The sequence below is a fragment of the Pseudogymnoascus verrucosus genome (genome assembly GCF_001662655.1).
Source record: "Pseudogymnoascus verrucosus strain UAMH 10579 unplaced genomic scaffold scaffold_20, whole genome shotgun sequence".
NCBI lineage: Eukaryota > Fungi > Ascomycota > Leotiomycetes > Thelebolales > Thelebolaceae > Pseudogymnoascus > Pseudogymnoascus verrucosus.
Window position 1 is genome coordinate 179,120 of NW_017263671.1, and position 23,382 is coordinate 202,501.

General features: G+C 46.5%; 8 protein-coding genes across 8 annotated transcripts; 5 read left to right on the forward strand and 3 right to left on the reverse strand.

The window, feature by feature from the left end:
• Positions 1-112: 112 nt before the first annotated feature.
• On the forward strand, positions 113-5,322 carry VE01_05491 (uncharacterized protein). Its single transcript, XM_018274955.2, has 7 exons — positions 113-1,982; positions 2,039-2,269; positions 2,324-2,454; positions 2,503-3,998; positions 4,053-4,332; positions 4,389-4,532; positions 4,583-5,322. The coding sequence occupies exons 1-7, from the start codon at positions 485-487 to the stop codon at positions 4,964-4,966; spliced, it is 4,164 nt and encodes a 1,387-aa protein (XP_018130621.1). The 5' UTR covers positions 113-484; the 3' UTR covers positions 4,967-5,322.
• Positions 5,323-6,654: 1,332 nt separating this feature from the next.
• Positions 6,655-7,852, reverse strand: VE01_05492 (uncharacterized protein; the record flags this gene model as incomplete). The annotated part of the gene is made up of 2 exons (XM_018274956.2): positions 7,082-7,852; positions 6,655-6,983 (listed from the first exon to the last, which is right to left on the reverse strand). Exons 1-2 carry the CDS (start codon positions 7,812-7,814, stop codon positions 6,655-6,657), a joined length of 1,062 nt encoding a protein of 353 aa, XP_018130624.1. The 5' UTR covers positions 7,815-7,852.
• Positions 7,853-8,119: 267 nt separating this feature from the next.
• Positions 8,120-10,111, forward strand: VE01_05493 (uncharacterized protein). The gene is made up of 2 exons (XM_018274957.2): positions 8,120-8,539; positions 8,601-10,111. The coding sequence occupies exons 1-2, from the start codon at positions 8,300-8,302 to the stop codon at positions 10,041-10,043; spliced, it is 1,683 nt and encodes a 560-aa protein (XP_018130623.1). The 5' UTR covers positions 8,120-8,299; the 3' UTR covers positions 10,044-10,111.
• A 523-nt stretch (positions 10,112-10,634) lies between these two features.
• On the forward strand, positions 10,635-12,505 carry VE01_05494 (uncharacterized protein). The gene is made up of 2 exons (XM_018274958.2): positions 10,635-10,983; positions 11,037-12,505. Exons 1-2 carry the CDS (start codon positions 10,975-10,977, stop codon positions 12,339-12,341), a joined length of 1,314 nt encoding a protein of 437 aa, XP_018130618.1. The 5' UTR covers positions 10,635-10,974; the 3' UTR covers positions 12,342-12,505.
• Positions 12,506-15,022: 2,517 nt separating this feature from the next.
• Positions 15,023-16,393, reverse strand: VE01_05495 (uncharacterized protein; the record flags this gene model as incomplete). The annotated part of the gene is made up of 1 exon (XM_018274959.1): positions 15,023-16,393. One exon carries the CDS (start codon positions 16,391-16,393, stop codon positions 15,023-15,025), a length of 1,371 nt encoding a protein of 456 aa, XP_018130617.1.
• A 641-nt stretch (positions 16,394-17,034) lies between these two features.
• On the forward strand, positions 17,035-18,488 carry VE01_05496 (uncharacterized protein). Its single transcript, XM_018274960.2, has 3 exons — positions 17,035-17,581; positions 17,641-18,189; positions 18,243-18,488. Exons 1-3 carry the CDS (start codon positions 17,341-17,343, stop codon positions 18,383-18,385), a joined length of 933 nt encoding a protein of 310 aa, XP_018130620.1. The 5' UTR covers positions 17,035-17,340; the 3' UTR covers positions 18,386-18,488.
• A 148-nt stretch (positions 18,489-18,636) lies between these two features.
• Positions 18,637-21,240, forward strand: VE01_05497 (uncharacterized protein). Its single transcript, XM_018274961.2, has one exon. The coding sequence runs from the start codon at positions 19,206-19,208 to the stop codon at positions 21,081-21,083; it is 1,878 nt and encodes a 625-aa protein (XP_018130619.2). The 5' UTR covers positions 18,637-19,205; the 3' UTR covers positions 21,084-21,240.
• A 127-nt stretch (positions 21,241-21,367) lies between these two features.
• On the reverse strand, positions 21,368-23,057 carry VE01_05498 (uncharacterized protein; the record flags this gene model as incomplete). Its single annotated transcript, XM_018274962.2, has 1 exon — positions 21,368-23,057. The coding sequence occupies one exon, from the start codon at positions 23,055-23,057 to the stop codon at positions 21,435-21,437; it is 1,623 nt and encodes a 540-aa protein (XP_018130616.1). The 3' UTR covers positions 21,368-21,434.
• Positions 23,058-23,382: the final 325 nt, after the last annotated feature.

A 23,382-nucleotide genomic window follows, 5' to 3' on the forward strand; every position in this document is an offset into this window, starting at 1 on the left:
TTGCTAAGCTTTGTCGGAGCAAAATGGACCTCACGTGATGATAGATCCGAGTGTGTGCTCGCGTGCTTGCTGGTTGTCGGAGAATGTTGGTCATGTTAAGGAGGAGTTGGTTGGCATCGCCCCTGCCAATCCAGGAGAACCCCGAGACTTAATGTGCTCACTATTTTGTGAATGGCAAAGAACAATATGGCATGCCTCTTTCTATACCAGATCTATGTCGATCCCTTGGTTGCCGGCAATTGTGGTAGACAAGGTTTGTTTGTAATTGTGCATCTAACAAGCTCGTCCCCGTTTCTTGACTTTGATTTATTTCTCAGTTTTCAGTTATTTGGTTATTGGAAGACCGACCATAGATTCTTTCACAATTATGTTTCTTCAAATGGTTGATTCAGCTTGAACTTCTGAAGCTGTATTATATTTCATCTGCTCCGTTCTCCGGCTTTTCTCTCCCTTTCTACCGCTGTACTACTAAAACACGTCCAATATGGCCGACTCAACAACAGTCGACAAGACGGCAGTCACCTTATCAGAGACACCACAAGCACCAATTGAAACCTCGAGAGCTAATAGCGATCATAATGATGACACCGGCAAAGAAATCATCAAAAAGCTTCTTCAAAGCCAATATAGACACAACGATGGCAGTGCTAAGAAAGTTGGCCTAATTTTCGCAGGTCTCACGATTGCAGCACCCTATTCGGATTCAGTCTTAGTCAAAACTCTTCCACTCGCAATATGGAACACCTTCGGGACAGATCAGGTCCGATTCCTCAAGAATCTCTTCCGCGTCAATTCAAAGAAGAGCAAAACAATCAATCTACTTTCTGATTTCATTGGTCTGGTCAAACCAGGTGAAATGCTCTTCGTGCTTGGTCGCCCAGGAAGTGGTTGCTCAACCTTTCTACGAGCTGCTGCAAACCAGTCCTCTTTGGCCGTTTCTGGAAATTTATCCTTCGCGGGCATTTCACACACCGAGTTCAAGAAGAAGCATAGAAGGGAGACGATCTATCTCCCAGAAGAAGACCGACACATTGCGTCATTGTCCGTCAGCCAAACATTGAGATTTGCCTTGACGATGAGCTTGCCTTCCAACTTCCGAGACAGTGCCACAGTTGACGAATTGGTCATTACTGTGGGTAAAATGTTTGGTCTCGAACATGCCCTTGAAACGCCAGTCGGGGGTCCTTACTCTCCAGGAGTTAGCGGTGGGGAGAAGAAAAGAGTATCAATCGCAGAAGTCCTGGCAGCAGGATCTTCACTCCAATGCTTTGACAACTCAACGCGCGGACTCGACTCCTCAACTGCTCTTGACTTTGTCAAGGCTCTTCGAACGCTGACGGATGTTGGCCAGAAGACCACACTTGCAACACTTTATCAGGCGGGCCAGAGTATTTACAATCATTTTGACAAGGTCATACTGCTTAGTGAAGGTCATCAGGTATTCTTTGGTCGTGCAGACGAAGCTGAGGCGTATTTTGAAGGATTGGGATACGTCAAGATACCTGGCCAAACAACCGCAGAGTTTCTAACTACAGTTACGGATGTGACTCAGCGAAGATTTACCCTAGGCACCACAGCGGAGCAAATCAAGACCGCCACCGACCTTTCCGCTGCGTTTCGATCTTCTACGATCTATAGTCGCCTTCAGAGGGAAATATCGGACTACGAGAAGGCACAAGCCACAGAGTCCTCCTTACTTTCAACATCGTCGTACAACCTTGCTTTCCCAACGCAGATATGGGAGTGCTTGAAAAGAGAGTACCAATTGGTTCGAGCCCAAAAAATGGTTTATTATATCAAATGGATCACTACAGTTATTCTATCCCTTGTCATTGGAAGCGAATACTTCGATCTGACCAGCGATGCTTCAGGAGCATTCACCAGGTCCGGAATTGTATTTTATGCTCTCTTGTTCAATGGTTGGCTCCAGTTCCCTGAATTGTTTGATGCTCATACGAACCGTCCAGTGTTAGAGCGTCAAGGTATTTATTGAAATGCTTAACTTACTCTCATTTACTTGCTAATATGAAATGCGTAGCTTCCCTCAACATGTATCGACCATCTGCTGTGGCATTTGCTAGAGTTCTCATCGATCTTCCCCTCATTGCGTTCCAGCACATTATCTTCATCATATCCTTCTACTTCTTCGTTCATCTTCAGGTGGACGTAGGAAAGTTCTTTTTCTTCTATCTCACCTTGTTTCTCTCTACGGTCAACTTTAGTAACTTGCTGCGGATGTTCGCCTACTTTGTCCCCTCTCTGGATGACTGTAAGTGCTCTAAAATACTCCAACGAATTGATTTTAGTGCTAATACAGGTCCAGGTTTTCGATATGGCGGTACTGCATGCATTGTATGCATTCTCTTTGCGGGGTTCTTAATCCCTCCTGAGTCCATACGTCCATATTTCGGCTGGTTGCACTGGATAAATCCGATGTTCTATGCATATGAAAATGTAAGTTTCTTCTTTTCAAGCATCTTATGCAATGCTGATGGATTATAGGTCTTTGTCAACGAATTCGATGGCCTTACACTAACTTGTGATGCAAGTTCGCTGATTCCCAACTTAAACAGCAACAACATTGCTTACCAAACTTGTTCAATTCCTGGAGCAACAGCGAGACAAGGCACTGTTCCTGGAATTCAATATGCCAATGCTCTGGGGTTTTTCTTTGATCATCGCTGGAGAAACATTGGTATCCTCATCGCAATTGCTATTGCTTATGTCTTGATAGGAGCTCTTGGTAGCGAGATCATGACTTTCAGCTCGCAGGGCGGCGCCCCCATTATCTACTCGAAGAAATCCACAGATAAAAAGAGCTCAAGTTGTACTCAAGATATTGAGAAATCTGCTGCTGTCTCTCTTACTGAAGCTAAGGAGGATACCAATTCTCTCGAAAAGAGACATAATGGACCTGCACTGGCCTGGAAGAATCTGACCGTAAACATCGGGGAGGCTAAGATCATCAAGGATGTCTCGGCTTATGTTCGACCGGGAGACTTTGTGGCTCTCTGTGGTGCCAGTGGTGCAGGAAAAACGACTCTACTCTCAGCATTGAGCCAAACAAATTCTGTCGGAACGCTAGACGGAGAGGTAACATTCGGCAATACCAGACCTGGGAGAGCTTTCAAGAAAACTATTGGGTTTGCCCAACAAATGGATCTCCATGATGGGACCGCCACCATTAGAGAAGCTCTGGTGTTCTCTGCGTTACTGCGCCAGCCAAAGACATACACCAATGACGAAAAGATTGCTTACGCCGACCACGTTATTGACATGTTAGATCTGAGAAAGTACCAGAACGCTCTTATTGGTGACGAAGGCTCCGGACTCGGCGTGGAGATTATCAAGCGGGTAACTATTGGTGTTGAGCTTGCAGCGCGGCCAAAGATCTTGTTCGCAGATGAGCCTACATCTGGTCTGGACTCTCAAAGCGCGATTCATATTGTGAGTCTTCTGAGGAATCTCTCCCAACAGGGACAGGCTATTCTGGTTACGATCCATCAGCCTTCCGCATCCTTGTTCTCCCAGTTTGACAGACTTCTTGCGCTGTCATCAGACGGCAGACAATTGTACTTCGGCGCCAGCCAGGATGTGATTCCATACTTTGAAAAGAACGGCGCTGTGTGCCCACCAGATGCGAATCCCGCCGAGTTTATCCTCGAGACTGTAGGCGCTGGTATCAATTCTCGGACTGATGGAGTAGGTAAAGGTTGGGCAGACACATGGGCACAATCTCCTGAGGCCACGCAGATTGCTAGCGAGATTCAACATCTCCAATCTGAAGAGCATGCTGTGGAGAACTTTGAGGATGACCCTGATAGCTTCAGTACTTCTACCGCGCGCCAGACACTCTTACTAACCAAGCGCATTCTCACCAACCAATGGCGCAATGTCACATACATGTACTCCAAGATTTGGGTTCATGTTGTATGTGGCATCTTGGTCGGCTTTACATTTTTCAATGTCGGGACCAGTCCTAGCGAACTGCAGAACAGGTGAGGAGAGGCGGGATCATTATTAATGGATGATGTTTGCTAACTGATCAACAGGATTTTCAGCGTCTACTTTGTCGTCTTTCTCGTCAACAGCATCGTGAATGTCATTCTTATGCGCTTCTTCTTTGCTCGTATGTACTGGGAGTATCGCGAAGGACCTTCTAATACATATGGCTGGGTTGCTTTATGCTCTGCGAGCATCTTGGCAGAGATGCCTGGAGCCATACTGTGTGGAACGCTGTATTACCTGTTCTGGTATTTTCCTTCTGGGTTGCCATTGGGATCCACAGCAGGATACATCTTCTTGTTCGTTCTGACTTACGAAGTATTCCAGGTAAGTTTAGTCTTATTTTCAGTACCTTTCTCACAGGTCTTGTCTGACATAAACAGGTCACCGTCGGACTATTCATGATGGCGATGAGTCCCGATCTTGGTGCTGCTGGCAATATTCTCGTATTTATCATCTGCACACTCAACTGGTTCAACGGAATTATTGTGCCCTACAACCAGATCCAGGTCTTCTGGCGCTACTGGGTGAGTCTTCCTTTCACCAAACATTCCGTCCTACACTAACCCAAATCAAGCTCTACTATCTCAGCCCTTTTACCTACCTCCTCGGCGGCATGGCGACCTCTGTAATCAGCGGCCAGGCCGTAATTTGTTCCGAGGCCGATCTAAGCATCTTCTCGCCGCCATCTGGACAATCCTGCGGCTCCTATGCCGGAGACTGGGCACTTTCCGCGTCGGCCCAGCTCTTGAACCCGAACGCGACATCGAACTGCCAGGTGTGCAAGTGGACCACAGGCGATCAGTATCTCGAGATCTTCAATCTCGGGTCTGGAAAATTGGGCGGCATCTGGGCGTACTGGGGAATCTTCCTTGCGTTCACCCTCTCTAATGTGGCATTGATCTACTTCTTTTTTTGGGCAACGAAGATTAAACACTGGAAATTGTTTTACTTTTTTTAGATTTGAGGAGAGCCATGTTAACTTGTGGCTGATTCTTGGACTATAAAGTGGATATCTTTCAAAAGTCTTGGTTCTACGAAAGCACGGGGAAAGGAAAAATCGAGGGGTTGGGGAAGCGACGATCGATGCAGGTTGAGTGCCAGAGGAGGTTGGTATGGTTGCTCAGTTGCGGATTGTAGATTGACATCACATTTTGTCCTTTTTTGAAATTGTTTCTTCGTTAACTTACCTAAACCTAAATATCTCACTTATATGAACTTTTACAACTATTATTTCACAGGATACTGTACGAGCATCCACACAATGGAACGTGGACATCCATGCGTTTCGCGAGTGTCAATCGCGACAACACCAACATTACCTACAGAGTAGATAGAATATACCATAACTAAACAATGCTTAACATGCTTCTAAGTCCTGTGAAGACTTCTCGACATGGCAAGATTACGACTCCGACTCGTGAAAAAGCGATTGGAATGTTACGAGCCAGGCAATCTTGTCGCAAAGTTTCTGTTGCGCTCGGCTTATCAAAGCCGAGTGTGTATAACATCGCGACAAACCCAAGCTCTTCTAGGCCTAGAAAGCAACGACAGGGCCGGAAAGAGCATTGGATGAGCGAGATCGTCTACTTCCAATGGGCAACCAAAAAAAAAGGACTCCCGGTAGTTTAATTGGGCAGAACTACAACGACAAAGTGAGCTGCGTGGAAGTGCTGAAACCAATTGAATGTCGCGTCAACGCGGTTTGTGATGCGCTCGGCGATGTGTTGATGGTGTATCGGTGGCTACGTTGTTCCGTCGTAGGTTGTGTTCTCGGTATATAAATGGGTACTTATTCCTTTAGATTTCATTTTGAAGCTGGTTGAGAGCCGTTTTAGAAAGAAGCTTGAGATTGTCGAGTTCTTTCTTGAGATCCGTTTGAGACTTGAGAAAAACTTACACCAGTGTGTGTATACCGGACTTCGCCTCAGAGGATTCAAGCTTGCAAAGACCACAAAAGGCATGGCAACGGAATTCTAGACATAGGAAATGTATTGTATTATAGTTGTCTATATATGTACTTATTTATATAGCTATGTGAATCGTTGTTGTTGAATCATTCTTAATTGAAACCTAGTACTTGTCGTGGTCCTCCGTTTTGGTCCGGCAACTGCGCCCTTGTGTGCATGCTCGTACATATGGTATGGAGGCCACAGTTCGCAGCCCGGATGTTTCCCAGACTTTCTCCACCAACCTCAATGCTTCAATTCCCATCATGCTGCGTGAATGTCTACTTATTCGCGAACATTTCGATATTCGCGAAGCAGGTGTATTCGCCTTCGATGGCGCAATTTGCGAATTCGGCCGATTCATGGATACGTTCTGTCAAGTCCATTTTTACATGGTGTTATCTAATCCTTACTTACCCCGATACCTCAGGAACAACAATGGGCCGGAGCCAAATATCACAATCATAGAACAACATCAATAGCACCTTCCCGAACCGGCAGTCATGTATATATACTGCGATCAAGAAACCTCAAAGGGCTTCGGCTCACCAATAACCGAACACTAAACACAGACAACCAGGGATCGAACAGGTGAGTGTTGTAGTGAGACATCCGGGCAATCTCTTACTACAACTTTTCGCAACTACAACGTCCGCTTGATTGATATCGTGGCAAGCTACAGACTAAGTACATCTCCTTTCTACAGCCCCTGAGACTTATTCTCCCTATACATATTATCCTCCCAACTTTCAGAATTCTTCCCGTCCTTATGTAGCTTCGCAAGTCTATCCACCACATGCTTGCCCGCAAATACGCCTTCGAAATGCTTAGGGTTGTCTTCTGTGACACAAACACTAAGTGGTTCAATGAATGCATTTCTATTGGGATGACCAAACCACGCGATTGCGTATCGAGAATGTATCGTTCCTCCAAGGGTAGCGCGTGTAGCTTCGTTTGTCGGCGGTTCGATCACTTGGTGCTCGGTCGACTTCAGCACGCCATTGAACCAGCGAGAGAGCAGGTCACCAACTAGCCGTTAAGTCAGTCTCAAAAAAATATCAGAAATTTGTTTTCGGTGCTGCAGAAGGGATAAGCGATAAGGGATCAGTGAGCGTTGCATTACATACCATTTATAATGGCGCAGCCCGGGATTGGTGGCACGTCAAAGAACCGTCCGTCTTTTCCACGAACCTGCAACCCTCCATTGCTGTCATTGAATAGCAATGTCAAAGTGCCATAATCAGTATGTACGCCTGCTCGCACCCGGGTCTCAAACGTATCTATCGTCGTCTCTGGATAATGCAGGACGCGAAAGAAATGGTCCTTGTCCTGCACATACTGCAAAAAGTAGTTCCGCGGCAGCCCGACCTCCTCCGCTAACGTGCTCAGCAAACCGAGATGGATGTCATGGCTCCTCTCAAAGAACGCATTCATATCGGTCCTGAACTCGGGCCAGTCTGCCGGCCACTGATTTGGTCGCGTCACATCGCTGTCATCGCCCAGATCAAACGCCTCCTTCTGGTCTGAGAATTTCGAAGACCCGGAGGTCCGCTCTGGCGAGAACCAGCCGTGGAAGAACTTGCTTTCACCGGTTTCCACCTTCTCCTTTTCAGAGATAGGCTGTGAGAAAAATCGCGCGGCGTGCGCAAAGATCGTCTGCACGGCAGATTCGTCGATGCCGTGGTTTCTGAGGTAGACGAAACCAACGTCCTTCAAGGCCTGAAACAGCTTTCGCTTTTCCACAGAGCTCTCTTCTGCTGTAATGGCGCCATCCGAGTTCTTATAGCCTTCGAGTTTGGAGAAGTCGATAATTGGAAGGTTGGCTGCGGACGAGCTGGTCGTGTTTGGAGAAATAGCCATGTTAAGTATGTTTTATCTCTACTGCTGGCCTGTTGTTTAGCGGGCGCCATCACTTTTATTCAATATCCTCTTTATCATCTTCTTGTTGTTAGCGTAGTCTATCACAAGCCTATCCGTCCCCATGTATACTCATGTCCGAACCCATGAGCTCAAGGCTGATAAGATCCTGCAGGAAGACCAAAGATTCCCGACAACCATCATACAGCGAAGGTGGCTGAAATTAACACGATTTGGCAATCAAGGTGTGCTTGTGTGCTTGTTGCCTACCTCGGAACCATTCCGAATTCTCAGGCGTGCGTGCGTGGTTGTTGAGAGTTCAATTGGCACGAGTCACGCTATTATCATATTGCCTACCTTCCTATCCAAGAAGAAATATAAGATATAGACATGCTTCCTTACGTTTCTCCAGAGTGATTCTCAACAAATTTGCTTAAAATTAGTTCTTTATCCTTATTCAACATATCTGCTTTGATAGCAAATCAATCATGTTATTTCAATCTCGTCTTCCCAAACTGGCAATACCCAATACCGATGTGTTCCACTACCTCTTTCATCAGGGGCGCAGGAGCTATTCTCGAGAGCGGATTCTCTATCGAGTAGACGGCTCGGACGAGACTCTTACATTGGCACAGCTGGAAGAAAGAAGCGAGAAGCTTGCTAAGGTCTTGATTGCTTCGTACTCAATCAAGCCTGGAGACGTAATTACAATTCTCGCGACAGATAGTGTAAGTTGAAATCGGAAACCACACTACAAACCCAAGAAACTTTTCTAATCGAGCTCTATAGATCAACTTTCCCATCGCATTTTTTGCAATTCTGGCAGCTGGAGCAACTGTGTCTCTGATTCCCATCCAGAAAGACCTTGGGTATCTGGATGTTGCTGGGAGACTTGTGCAATCTGGTTCCAGGTTGATTTTCACAGACCAGGCGCTCTTGAGCATTGCAGAAACTGCGTTGGCGATCATTGGCGTGATTCCAGTGATTACTTTGGAGGAGGTCGATTCCAGATTTCCCAGATATCCACATCTCGATGTTCTCCTGAAACAGGAAGTCAGCGCTCCGAGGTTTCACCTCAACAGTGTAAGCGATTCTAGAAAGCACATTGCTTTCATCAACAGCACCAGTGGATCAACGGGAAAGATGAAGTCGGTTCTAACATCCCATGCACATTTTATTGCCGTGATGGATGCGACTCGGGCCACCGTTCCCGAGAATACCAACCCAGAAGAGGATGTTTGGACATCCACGATCTCTCTCGGATATTACATCTGCGGCAAGCTCTTCATGGGGTTGAACATCCTACTCGGCATTCCAGTTGTTCTACTGAAGAAGCCTCTTGATAATACCTCCCTGGACGTTATCACTCAACACAACATTACCTTTCTATTCATTACACCCACGCTCGCAGCCCAGATCGCGAAGGCCGATACAACAAACCAGGACTTCAGCAGCATTAAGTGGTTGCTTTCAGCAGGTGCTCCCATGCATGAAAAGCTGCGATGTTCGGTTTCTCAGCAGCTGAACGGCAAGCATCTAACTCTCGAGTGGGGCACGACCGAGACCATGCTTCTTGCTATACAAGTCGATGAGCAGACTTGCGTTCCTGGCTCAAGTGGTACACTGACCAATGGAATTGAAGCGAAAGTGATCGACACGGAGACCGGCGAGGAACTTGGTCCTGGTGAAGAAGGGGAAATCTTGGTACGCAATAGTCTCTGTCCGTTCGTGGGCTACAAAGACAACGACGAAGCCAACAAAGATTTTGATTCCGAGGGCTTCTTCCACACAGGCGATGTTGGATACCTGGACAGCACATGCAATGTCTTTATCAAAGACCGCCTCAAAGAGCTGCTCCGAGTAGGCGAAGGCTACGGATCCAGAATTTCGACTTCGGATTTGGAATCTGCCCTGTTTGATCATCCAGCCGTTGCTTCCGCTGTAGTGGTAGGGATCCGTGACGAATCAACACAAATCTACCATCCGACTGCGTTCGTGATTCTGCAGCCAGGCTACGATGCAAGCAGTGAAACCGCGAAGGAGATTGAGAGGCACACGACACGGGAACTGACAGGCCTTAAACAGTTGTCTGGTGGAATTTATTTCGTGATTAAGTATCCTACGGTGGGGTTCAAGATCAACCGTGGAAAACTGAAGAGTTTGATTCATATTGAGGAGGGGCAGGTGAAAACTTCGATGACGCATACGAGACTGCTTGAGGTGGCTGTTTGAGACTAACGTTATATTGCGTGCTTTTTTCGATAGTTGTGAATTTTTAGTACCAAATCTCAAGAAACGTCCGAACCGAGAAAATTGAAATATACACAATGATTGAAGGGCCACGGCTACGTCTGTGATAGTACCCTCGCTATTACAAACAGTAAACTTTTCCCCTTTGTATTTAGGAGTACATGGAAATCTCGAAAAAAATTGTATAAAGCAGTGTGTGGTGATTTTCTGTCAATTCTAACCAGGCCAGGATAAAGGCGCGCGGAAAGTCTCAGGGCAGTCACTTTTCGACAGTCACTTTCTATATGTCCGCATCTACTTCAAGTTTAGTTGCTGAAGTCAAAATAAGACCCTATGGTGCCTGTACGATAAGAAGGGCAGTCAGAAATTGACTCGCAAAAGGTGACGGCCCTGAGAGACACCGAAGGCGCGCCACTTGAATTCCATCAACTTTGGGAACTTGTCCATTCTCTGCATGTATCTCATATTGTCTCCGAGCAGCTACCAGGAGTTGAGGGCAAAGATGATGATAGTTACACTGGCGCCAAGTACAAACGAGCTTCGCTGTATAGAAACTACATAGCTCCGCCTGCAATGAGACCGCCGTTGTCCACGACCAGGATCATTATCGGTGATCCCAGTAACCCAAGGCAACCAGATGCCGAAACAATTCTAGGATACGAGCTATGTTACTGTGTATGGAAGGTGGGGTGCGCGTGCTGTGGTTCTCACCCCTCGGACTTCCATGGCTCTTTCATGGCTATGGATTTCTACGTCTGGAGGAGCTTTGATTGATCGCCCAAGGCTGACATATACCCCTTAACAATAAGTTGCAGCGGACTTGGAGATGACGGATGATGTATAAAACCTATTAAGTGACAAAGGATAAACACTCAACCGTTGCTTATACAATCGTCGTACGATCACCTTCAACATGACATTTGTAATGAGATCGCTCCTAGCTTGCAAAATCGGAATTAGACTAATGACGTCCAGATTGCCGTCAGTACTCTTCAACAGTACCCGAGGAGGGATGTCGATGAAGTCGTTGAGCCGATCAATGGGCGCACTCTATACAATATGCCCTGGGATCGGAAGTCATGGTCTCAACGCATCCCAGCACAGGAAATTCAGTATCCTGACCCGCTTGCCCTTGAAAGCGTCTGCCAAACGCTGCATTCCCTGCCCCCTCTTATTGAGGCTGGAGAAATCGAGAGGGCGCGGAATCTTGTGATAGAAGCTGCCAGTGGAAAAGCTTTTCTTATCCAAGGCGGAGACTGCTCGGAGCGCTTCGACGATGTCAAATCAGACATCATTCGGCAGAAGGTGATGCTGCTGAGAGAGCAGTCCACCAGGCTCAGCAAAGGACTCGGCCTGCCAGTAGTACAGTTTGGGCGCATTGCAGGACAATACGCCAAACCGCGGTCCTCCCCTTTTGAATCTCTGCCAGATGGGACTTTGATCCATGCCTTCCGTGGCGAGAACGTCAATGGCTTCAGTCTTCATCAACGGCTGCCAGATCCGCAACGTCTTCTCTTTGGATACTTCTACGCGGCAGCAGCATTAAACAGCATTGGCCATCTCGAAAAAGAAGAGAGGCGGAAATCGACCATCTCTAGCTTCCCGTTTTTCACCGCGCACGAAGCACTTCACTTGCCCTACGAGTCCGCACTGACGCACGAAGATTATAATCACTCCGCGGCTTTCGTTTGGGTTGGTGAGCGAACACGCCAGCTTGAAGGCGCACACATAGAGTATCTGCGTGGCCTCCGGAATCCCATCGGCGTCAAGATCGGGCCCACAACGCAGCCCGAAGAACTTGTCGCTGTCCTCAACCGGCTCAGTCTCAACAAGTGGGATTCAAAACGCATCGCAATAATCACGCGCCTCGGCAGCAAAAACGTCGTCGACGTCCTTCCCCGCTTAGCACAAGCCGTCCGAGACTCCGGCCTCAGCCCAGTCTGGGTCTGCGACCCCTGCCACGGCAACACAGTTGTAGTTGGCGGCGCGGTCAAGACACGGGTCCTGAAAGATATAATCGACGAGGCCACGCTTTCATACGCTGTTTTGCGGGAAACAGGGTGCTTCCTAGGCGGCTTGCACCTGGAGCAGACGGGAGAGGCGGTGTCGGAATGTGTAGACCGCTACCCAGCACCCGGTGATGAGGGGTTATTAATGGAAAATTATAACTCCTTGTGCGATCCACGTTTGTCTGGAGAACAGGCCCTCCGTGTGATTGACAGTTTTTTGGCCTTTGTTGAGGCGCTTGAGGATAAGAATGTGGTTGCAAAGACTAGCTAGAGTGTGCTTTGGAAACTCCTGGGGAGGAAAAGAACAGCGACATGAGAACATTTCAGACAGATCAAGTTTTTGTTGAATAGAACGTATTTTTTCTAGTCCACCGGCCAATGTTGACCATTCGACAATGGTCCAGTCCACTGGTGAATGGCCTAAGCCACCCGCCCATACGAACATTGGCCAGTCGAATGGACCGTTGGCCAATGCATTCTCACATTGGCGGGTGGCCTACCAGTCGCCAATGAGCGCTGTGCGAGATTTTCACATAACTATTCACATAACTATTCTGTCGTCCTCCCAATGTTTGACTGTCTATAACTGTAACACATAACCGTTATAATGGAAGCACATGTTATTACTTCTATCAACTTATTTCCAAATGATGTGCGTACTGCATTCCAGGCTTATATCCAGGCCCCAAAATACAACAACCGTGAGCGGCTTCCACATGCAAAATGGCGATAGATGCATATATTCATCGACAACCCAACCTTGAAGCCGAAGACTCCCGCTGAATCGAACTTAAAGCACCATCCCCTTACGGAATTATACCTCACCAACAGACGGCTTTATCGAAACGCTGATGATAAATATAAGGAACCAAGATATGTAGTTCCAGAAAGCGAAGCCCTCGACCCCATTATCAATGAGCATCTACAGCTTCTGCACGCCGGCCGAGACAAGGTGTGGGCAGCTATTCAGAAGAAGTACTACGGAACCAACTGTCAAGAGGTGATCTTTGCGTTGAAGCTATGTAAGAACTGTACTTTGAATGGACCTTCTGCAACAAAAGCGCCGCTGGTTCCCATTATTACTGGACGTGCATGGGAAAGGGTACAGATCGACCTCATCGATATGCAGCATGAGCCTTCAAGACAGTCCAAGCAGATATTACATATAAAAGATCACTTCAACAAATACACGCAGCTATATCCGTTGAAATGCAAGAATGCAGAGCCTATTGCGGACGCCTTTGCTCTTTTCATTGCAGCGTTCCTGCCTCCAAAGATCATGCATGCAGATAACGGGAAGGAATTCAAAGGGGCTCTCTTGATTCTACACCGGAAATATGGAATCCAAGTTATCAATGGAGCGCCCCGCTCACCGCAGACGCAAGGCTTGGTCGAGCAGGCTAACGGAGTTGTGGAGGCCAAGTTACGGGCTTGGAAAATGGATAACGGGTCAACTGAGTGGGCTGATGGTCTATTGGAGGTCACGCTGGCCAGAACAGGCAAAAATACTGGATGTGTACCAGCAGAACTACTATTCAGAGAACGCACATTATACACGGGCTGGCTAAGTAGCCAGGCACAAAAGGATCTTACTATCGGAGTCCCTCAAGAGGATGCAATGCAGGCTCTGGTATACAGTATGCCAGCTCCTCCTGTCGATGAATGGTTCCAGCTAGAGCTGGAGCTTGAGGATCGTGCCCAAAACGAGTCTCACATTGATTCTCAGCTCCGGAGTCAGTGCCACAACTTGCGTGAGAACAGCCAGTTGCGTGAGAGCCAGTTGCGTAGGAGTCAGCGCCAGATCGAGCATCGGAGCAAGCACCAAAGTGAGAGTGAAAGCGAGTATGACAGCGAGAGCGAGCATACTGATGCCGACCGTGAGAGCGAGCATGATTCCGACCTTGAAACCATCACTGTACAACCAGCCGATCCAATAATTCAAAATGCTCAAAAGTGTACGCAAAAAGCAAGGGCCCTGATGGCACGCAAATACACAAAGAGGAACGATACCCAGCACTTTGATACGGGATATATAGTCACATTGAAGGTCCCTCAAGAGGATAGGACATTGACTGATAATAGACGCCTATTTGCACGCATATTGGATGAACCCTACTCCCACAGATATAAAGTTATAACAGTATCAGGTATTATAAAACGTCTTATACCAACGAAGCAGCTGGGAGCTGTAGTGCGGTCTCTATGGGCAGACACCGTTATCCCAGATTCGGAACAAGAGGTCACGCTTGGGCAGGCTGCAAGTGATGCTTCTACAAGCTCTCGAGTAGGGGTATCATGCCAATGTAAGGGATCTTGTGATACGAAGAGATGTAGGTGTTATAAGGAGAATAAGCAGTGCAGCGTACACTGCCATAGAGACGATCATGACTGCGGGAACTTATCAGGTTTGGCTACACGTACAGAGCTGGCTTTGGTCGAGAAGGTGTAGACACGGAAATAGCGTGCAAGGGCAGATACAGCTGGTAATATAGCATAGATGAAATCACTTTACAGCCTGTATCAGTATGTCAGTATCACATCGGGTGCCAGTATCACAGTCAGTATTGGTATCACAGTCGGTGTCAGTCTTCCTACTTATTATTAATCTACTGGCATTGGCGGGTGGCCTTGGCCATTCACTAATGGACTGGACCATTGGCGAATGGTCAACATTGGCCCGTGGACTGGAACATATTTGAATTGCATGAATAATTGACATTCAGAATAATTGATATTCAAACTGAAAGCATGGTATTCAGAAAAAGAGATTGTACACTGTCTGACTATTGAAACTTGACTCGCACTTGCAGCTATAAGCACCCACACACATTCAAGGTTCAACCAGAGGGGCCAATAGAAATATTTGTATAGGTAGTCAGTCTTGCATCTTAACTCTCAAAGAATTAACGTTTACTACTACCGCAGCAAAATTTAAAGCAAATTTTAGCCATCTCAAACAGTCTCTTTCAACTCCCCCTTCACCAACTGAGCGAAATCCAAAGACTCCTTAAACTTTCCTCCAATGATAACAAATCGCCCCCCGAACATCTCAGGAAACGATTCCGCCTCCGCTATACCCTCCTTGCCTTCAGCCAAGAATACATTATGGGGATAGAGCTTTCCTAGCAATGCGAGCCGGATGAGGGAGTTTGTGGCAAATAAAATGTGAGTATCGGCATCAGTCGAAGAGACAAGTCCCGGCAGATCCAGGACGTTATTTATTTTGTGGACAATACTTGTTATTTCCCCAATGGGCGGTGCACTCGTTTGAGTATTTCCGGGCGCGTGTTGTAAATGTGTACTAAAGCGCCATCCACGCGCAACCTGGCCTACATCAACTGACAAACAGCTGCCCTCAGGGACATTCAACCGCAGCTTGAGCAGTCCCCTATTGTCTGGAGATTTCGAAGAATTCTCGACAGCGAGTGAGTACTTTGTACCGACAGAAGTTCCAAAGGAGGTTTGGCTGGTGATCACATCGATATCCTGGGAGATCTCGGTTCTTTGAGCAGTGTAATAATCAGGATACTCGTAGTCAAACAAGATTGGGTTTTCTGATTCCTCTATCTGAGTTGGGTAGATCCTGAGTAGGCGAATGGATGAAGACCCGAACAGAAAGGCTGGAAGGACGACAAAGCTGGAGTACTGGAAACCATAACCGCCAGTAGGAAGATCTGGGGCAGTGAACGCCTTGGCAACTTCAACCAGAGTCTTCTGCGAGACAGCTCGTGTTAAGCATTCCACGAGCAATGCAGAGCGAGCTTTCTCAAACTTCCTTAGACCAGGGCCGGATTTTGACTTTTGAATCTGGAACCGAACATCTTGATAATTCTCGAAAGGAAGAAGAGCGTCGCGCAATAGAACCATTTGATGTAGATACTCATTGAATAGTTGCATAAGCTGGCCATTGCTCCGTCGTCCCATAAGAAGGTTCGCAACAGCACGCGTCCACAAATGACCTTCACAAGGACTGCGAATATCGATGTTCAAGTTTGGATTTTCCAAGTCCAGTTTCCGAGCTTGTTCAACAAGGTAAATTCCAATCTTGTTTGCCTGAGCTTGAATTTCCTGTCGAGACGGTTCTCCTTGGGTGTCCTTGATAGGCATAGTGGACTCCCGGGAATTGGTCGACAAAGAATTCGCCAAATTATCAAGCAGAAGCTTCTTCGAGGATGGATGTCCCTGCGGATCATTTCCAAGCTTTGACAGAACGGTCAAAAGGAGAGGAGTAACACCGGTTATAATCTCAGATGGTGTGAAGACACCTTCAGGAAGATCCCATTCTGTCGTCTGCGCCCGATATATCTGGTTGCTGGAAGACATGAATGATCTTGTTGCCCCAGATGCAGTGGTACTGGTTATGGGTGTAGCGAATTGACCAGCAATAATGCCTCCGAGACAGCTTGCAAGTCGTGCGATTCGATGAAAGCTTCCTATCATGGTCAAAATATTAGGTCAGCACGATGAATAAATTATGACGAGTAATGCTGGACGGAGTAGCAAATACTACAAGTTAATGAAGACCTACTCTATTCACTCAATATGTGAGATTAAGACACTCTAACAAGCAGTGACACTTGGAAGAATTGGCGAACGGGTTTTGGGAAGAAGAAGTAGAGGAACTTAGGCTGGTAGAGTATATACAAACAACAGAAGATATCGTGGATGTGGTACAGATGATAGGAGCAGAGCCAGAGCACAGACTGTAAACAATGCTGTTGCTATATTAATTACATAGGTGTGCCGATGCACTTTTGCCAATCTCCATCACCTCCTCATTTCTCCGATTTAGATTAATCGGTGAGACATGGAGTTGGATGGTACGGTTGTTTCTTGCTATACTCGATATGTTCCGTTTGTACCTCACTGTTCAATCTACGTAGTAAATTAAGCGACGACATTGCATAACCTCGAACAACTAAAGTCCGACGATTACGCTTCGACCTTCGAATAAATAGTCATGTCAACTCCGACCGATGATGTGACTACAACTCTAGAGTAGCTATTGGAATAAGCGACAACAAGAAGGAAACCGCCAGGAATGCATCAGGAGCCAAGACTAAATATCTCCGTCCTACATCCCACTACTAAAATTATATCTCGCCGCGTAGTTTATAAGTATGTGTTATATCTTCTTCGATGCTTACAGTAAACACAGTGACTTGAATTCCTGAAATATATATTCCCAATCAACACATTGTCACGTCACGTGATATACTCTTCGTCCACAGCATCTAGGACTTCTTTTGTTATTGATCAAGCTCTCCAAGATGGCTTCAGAAACACTCACTTACCCTCCATACGAGAATACAGCTTCGAAAACGATTCTCAAAAGCAACGCTTTTAGGGGCACTGAGGGAGTCTACATGCTCCCTCACCATGCCAAAGAAATCGACAGATTGACGAAGCAGCATTTATTCATGCGAAGCACGACTGAAAATTTGCAGCTCGCCAGTCCAATAACTTCTGGTGCTAAGGAGCTTCGTGTTCTTGATTGTGGCTGCGCCGATGGTAAGTCGTGAGATGTCACAAGAGCCCATTATATTACAGATATTTACTGATCGTCCAAGGCACGTGGCTCAAAGATCTCGAAATCCTCTATCCCCAGATAAAGTTCGATCGTCACGGCGTCGATATCGGATCTGATCTGTTTCCTCAGCACTCCAACATCGATCTGCGCCCGCACAATATCACCACGCCTTTCCCTGCTTCCTGGGAATGGAACGACTCCTTCGATGTCATACATCAACGTCTTCTTGTCTGGGGCCTTAAGCTATCCCAATGGTCCCAAGTCCTCCGCAATCTCTACACAATTCTCAAACCAGGTGGCTACATACAGCTTGTTGAGATCGAATTCATCGATCCCGCGAACCCAGCCACGCTACCACAACTGCACAAACAGGCATTGATGCAGAAATGGTCAACCGCGAGTTTCGGAATGGATATTGACATCGCCTACAAGCTTGGCAATTTGCTGAAGGAAGCAAACTTCACAAATGTGACAAAGGTCCAGTTTGCACATGGCTATGGTGCAAAGGCCCGAAGTGCGGCGCAGCGTGACGTAAGCGCTGAGTTGTGGGTGGAGTGTTTCCGTAGTTTGGACACGAAGATTCCTGCTGGTAAGATATTATTATTTGTTCTCTACTTGACAGTGATGCTGATTGGGGTACAGAGGGTGGGATTCCGGGCGTTGCGAAGGATGCGAAAGAGTTTCATGAGTTCTTGGATAGCTTGGAGACAGAGATCAAGACATTTGGTTATGAGCCAAAGCTCAATTTTGTGTATGCGCAAAAGCCAGTGTCGCCCGATATATAAGTTAGTGATAGTAAACACTAGATAAGACGTATATACATCTCGAGTGAACAAAGTACTCTAAATCGATGTCAGAAGCTCTTGTCGACAAAGGCCACAACGAGACACCGTTCCCCCAAACGGCATGAACTGCTGATACGATAACGGGTAACCGCGGTCTCTGCTGTCCGCGCTACCCATTCGTGCTAATCTTACCCATCCGTGCTACCCACGGAGGAGATACCATAAGTTTGGCCAACGTATCTCAAGCCACATATCGCATCTTATTGCACAATCGCCCCAGCAACATCAGTAGCGCTTTTGAAGTACCTGCCTTTTCTTCTTGTTTTTTTAAATAATCGAATTTGCATAGCTTTATTACATGATGGCTCAACGAAAGATAGATGACATTTACCAAAATTACCGAAATTACGAAAGAAAGATCACGTTTTATCCCAATAATTCAGAATTCGTCCGTCGTTGGTGCAGCTTCGCCTAAGTTACTGAAACAGATGTTCACCTTCACCTTCACCTTCACGCGTTCACGATTTACATGTGGTATTGGGAGTACCATAAACGACCAACCTTATGCCGGACTCTACTCTCCCCCCCGAAAGAGAATCGTACACTTGTGGGATTTGTGGCAAGAATTTTGATCGAAGTAGGTATTTTCTGGTTAATGGAATAGCTTTCCTCAGATGGGCTGCCCATCACATCTCACTTACTCCTCATAGGAGATCTACGGAATCGACATAAGCGCCGATGTATTCGTTCAATCTCGAACCCGCGAAAGTCGAAACAGAAATCTTGTTGCTCTTGCGCAACTTCTAAGCTGAGTTGTGATATGAGGCTTCCATCTTGCTCTCGGTGTACCATTCGAAAAATAAGCTGCGAATATGCTTCCACGACTGGTAAGCGGGAAGAGAAGAAACCTGCCGGCGATTTGGAGAACCTTTCAGATGCAAGTGACCAAACAACTTCAGCTCTCGAGAACTCTTCCGCAAAGGAAAAAGACGTCCAAAATCAAGCGTATTCGAGTCTGCATACCCATCTTCCCGTTGACGATGCCCGGGCGGCCACAATTATGTCGTTGTCATGTGATCGAACTGCTGAAAATACGGCGACATCTAGCCTACGGCCGCCATACAGCAAGTTGAGCGAGTCTCCTAGGCGAGATGAAAGTATGAATAGCAGTGCAGCTCAATCATCAGATATATCGTCTGGTCACATCATGGAGAAAGAGTTAACCAGAACACGGGTCAATATCGAGAATTTTCAGCATTTCTTGGATTCTGATCCGGTTTTAGAAGTAGCTCTGGCGGAGACAAGTACCATGGCTCTCTCTCCAGGGTATCAACTTTCAAGTGCTCAATCTCTGTTTCAAATCAATGACACGACTGCTTTATTGGAAGGATTTAATAGCCAATGGCTGAATTCGAATGTGGCGAACTTTCAGTCCACGAGTGAACATGATTGGGGCAATTCCGTGACAAACTTGTCCATCGAACCATCACGCGATTTCGGTTTTAATCTTATGGGATCTTTTGGTATACCGGGAAGCCATACTACTTCGAATGCGTTTCAAAAGATAGCTACGGAATGTCCTGGATCAAGTTTTGACACTCCAGCCTGGAAGCCGCCACTTCGGCCTGAAACGCTTGAATATGCGGATAGAGTATCTGAAGATGAACCGTCGTTAGTCGTCCTCAACGGGCCTTCAAGAATCACTCCCGTCGTTCCTATTAATATCGGCAAAGATGCCCAAGATCGGGATCTGGAAGTTTCTACATTGGATCAAGGAAGTGAATTCACATCATATCCTGTTAATGGCATATCTTACCAGATGAATTCAAATAAAGATCTGGCTAAGATGCTTTTGGAATTCCCTCAAATGATGGCTCGACCTGGTGGGAAATACCCACCATTCGTACACCACAGGCTCTATCGTTGCGAAGAAGGGGATGTGCTGAAGCCATTAGCTATTGCATTTTGTTTTGTGGCCGCCTTGAATGCGGCATTTCCAAGTGGCAAAGGTTTTGTTCATTCTTTGATGAATGCTGAAAGGGATCAGCTTTTGAAAGGATTCCGCCTGTTGAGGGAGTCTGAGCTTGAAATGATAGCTACTGTGCATGCCATCTGCGTCTATCAGATTATGGGGTTTTTTGATGACTCGAGCCCGGATTCCGCTCGTTTTGCCGAATTGCAACAACCCTTCTTCCTTAGGATGGCCCGCCGATTTGTTGCTTCATATATGCCACAACTACGCTCATCTTATGATGATAGCGACTACTCCGAACCAGTTTGGGAGAAGTGGATTTCTACAGAGACAGTGCGACGAACTTTCTTCCTTATTCACATTATCAATGTCATCGCTTGCCGAACCGAGAAACAAAACCCATACTTTTATGAGGAGCTTGACGACGACCTCGTTATGGACCTTCCGTTGCCAGCCCCAGAGAAGATCTGGAAGGCAAATTCTGCGGCGGAGTGGAAATCAGCTCTTGAGGAAGAACTCCAAGGTGGTTGGCAAGCAAATAGAACAGCGAGTATGAACTTCAGCGGAAATGGATGGAAAGAAAGTACTGTCAATGGCAGCGAATGGGATCTCAGCGGTGATGGCATGTTATCGGGTGCTACCAGAACGAGTTTCTATGAGATCCACCTGACAAATTCGCATGAATTCACAAGGCTTTTGATGCACTGTATTGACCGAAGGAGATGAGGGTAATATCTGTCGATTTTGACCCAGCTATTTAAACAGAGAATATGAACACAGACGAGATCCTGTACAATGTCAGTGAAATTAGAATAACGAGAAACTGTGGAGACTGTTCCTAGTACCTGTCAGTGAAGATACCCTAGTTACTTATTTCGAAGAGAATAGAATTGAATTATACCAAGGCTATAAAAATAATAGAATATCAAGTCTTGATATATGTGTTCAAACAAAGAATAGGTTCCAATGGCTCCATCCATGAAATCTTCCATGCACCTAAGAACCACACACACACCACCCGGATCCATCAAACAACTTATTCTTCAGACTATACATAATCTGATTTTCAATGTACCTTTAAGTTATATCATCATTACTAAGAGGAGGACGATGATTTTCAAAATTCATTATGACAAAGCGAGCACCAAAGTTCTTCCCTACGATATTTGCGGTCTCAGGTGCCTGGTTCTCGTTTAGGAGCACTACATTCTCCGGGTACAATTTTCCAAGAAGTGCAAACCCGATTACTTGGTTTTTTGCTGGGATGATATGGATCGAATTTGCGTCGTTCGTCAGACTATCAGAGCTAGGTTTGTGGGATAATAAAGTGACAAGCCCAGGCTGCGAAAGAATATTAGACGCTTTATGGAGGAAGACATGTATATTCGAAGCTGATTTCGGTCGACTCTCTGATAATTCAGGTGATTTTCTGGTGAACCGACTCTCGAAAACGCTACGTTCTGTTTGGTCTTTCTTCGAAGAAGTCTTGTTTTCACCATTGGATATAGTACCGTTTGGGCCTTCGTGACTCGAAATTGGTCTCGTGGATAAGTTGATATGATGAACGTAACGTTGGCCCCGAGAAATTTGACCAATATCGACGGAAACCAATGTGCCGCGGTCTATATCCACCTGCAACTTGAGAATGCGTCTGGTGGAATCGCTACCAGCATTGACCTCGAGTGAGCATTTCGTGCTTTGTGGTTTGAGAGCGAAAAGTGATGGTGGAGGCCAAGCTCCAGGAGCTACAACTGTTTCAGGCTCAGAAATATTGTTTTGGGGAGCAGTATAGTAGTTTTGATGCTCATAGTCGAAAAGCAGGTTGCTGCTAGTGTCTTCAAGTCGCGCTGGATGATAGCGAAGAAGGTAGCAAGATCGGGATCCCGAAAGAAATGCTGGAAGGACCAATCCTTGCGAGTATTGGAATCCGTAGCCACCACTTAGAAGATCTGGCGCTGTAAAGGTTTTGGCAAGATTGACAATTGCCAAGTAAGGGGTTGCGCCAGTGAGACATTGCAAGAGGAACCTCTTTCGTGGCTCTTCAGCTCCTCGAAGCCCCTTTTTGGCTTTTGTTGTGATTATCAAGGGCACTTCGTCATAATTCTCGAAGGGCAAAAGCAGGTCTCGAAGAAGAATCATCTGATGAAGCCATTCGTTGTATAACTCCATTAAGTAACGATTGCTCCTCGAACCCATAAGAAGAGAAACCACCGCCGATGTCCATAGATGACCTTCACAAGGGCTTCGTATTCTGAAATTTGCATCGGCCTTTTCGAGACTGAAAGCATCTCGAGCATGTTGAACCAAAACCGTTCCAATGATTTGAGCCTGTCCTGCAATTTCTCTTCGTGATGTATCGGATGCCCCGTAGGATAAGGGAAGTGATGAGACTCTTCCAGAGGTAGAGAGGATTGCTGTAAGTCCGCCGAGCAGGGTCTCAAGAGGAGAATCTTCTGGAGGGCTGCTTTGACCAAGAGCACAAACAACAGTCTCCAAGAGTGGCGATACCGCTGCAACCAACTGTTTGGCCGTATATGCACCTGGAGAAAGTGGATAGTCAACTCGTATCGAGCCCTGATTATCAGAGGGCGCCATCGGCCGTGTTTGATGATAGACTGCAGGTACAATGGTTCGCCCAAGAACCAAACCGCCCAGATGCGCAATTTGATAAGCCGTTGCTGTAACGGGCTCGAAGCCCATTTCGAATCTAACGAACTCGTGACATCAAGGCAAGAGAACCGACGAGCTTGAAATAAGTAACGTCAAGGGTAGGAACGTTCACTTTGCGAACAGTGTTTATTTGATTTCGAATTACAAGACAGCATGAATAACAATTCTGACGAAGCTAGTATCGATCGACACCATGAGAGAGAACTACATTTTCGAAGAAGCGAATGGAATCGACTCTACCAACAAAGCATCAAAGTTACCGGGAGCGGCTTCTGCATCGAACTCCGAGAATAATTGTATGTATGTAGGTAGAGTTCCGCTGTCACTGGTGCGATCGGGATACTACTATATGCAG

Bases quoted from the DNA above. Each gene is read 5' to 3' on its own strand.
- VE01_05496 (XM_018274960.2), top strand. From the start codon at position 17,341: ATGGCTTCAGAAACACTCACTTACCCTCCATACGAGAATACAGCTTCG. The intron at 17,582-17,640 runs GTAAGTCGTGAG...TGATCGTCCAAG, and splicing joins TGATTGTGGCTGCGCCGATG to GCACGTGGCTCAAAGATCTC. The intron at 18,190-18,242 runs GTAAGATATTAT...ATTGGGGTACAG, and splicing joins GGACACGAAGATTCCTGCTG to AGGGTGGGATTCCGGGCGTT.
- VE01_05493 (XM_018274957.2), top strand. From the start codon at position 8,300: ATGTTATTTCAATCTCGTCTTCCCAAACTGGCAATACCCAATACCGAT. The intron at 8,540-8,600 runs GTAAGTTGAAAT...CGAGCTCTATAG, and splicing joins CAATTCTCGCGACAGATAGT to ATCAACTTTCCCATCGCATT.
- VE01_05491 (XM_018274955.2), top strand. From the start codon at position 485: ATGGCCGACTCAACAACAGTCGACAAGACGGCAGTCACCTTATCAGAG. The intron at 3,999-4,052 runs GTGAGGAGAGGC...ACTGATCAACAG, and splicing joins CCTAGCGAACTGCAGAACAG to GATTTTCAGCGTCTACTTTG. The intron at 4,333-4,388 runs GTAAGTTTAGTC...TGACATAAACAG, and splicing joins TGACTTACGAAGTATTCCAG to GTCACCGTCGGACTATTCAT.
- VE01_05497 (XM_018274961.2), top strand. From the start codon at position 19,206: ATGAGGCTTCCATCTTGCTCTCGGTGTACCATTCGAAAAATAAGCTGC.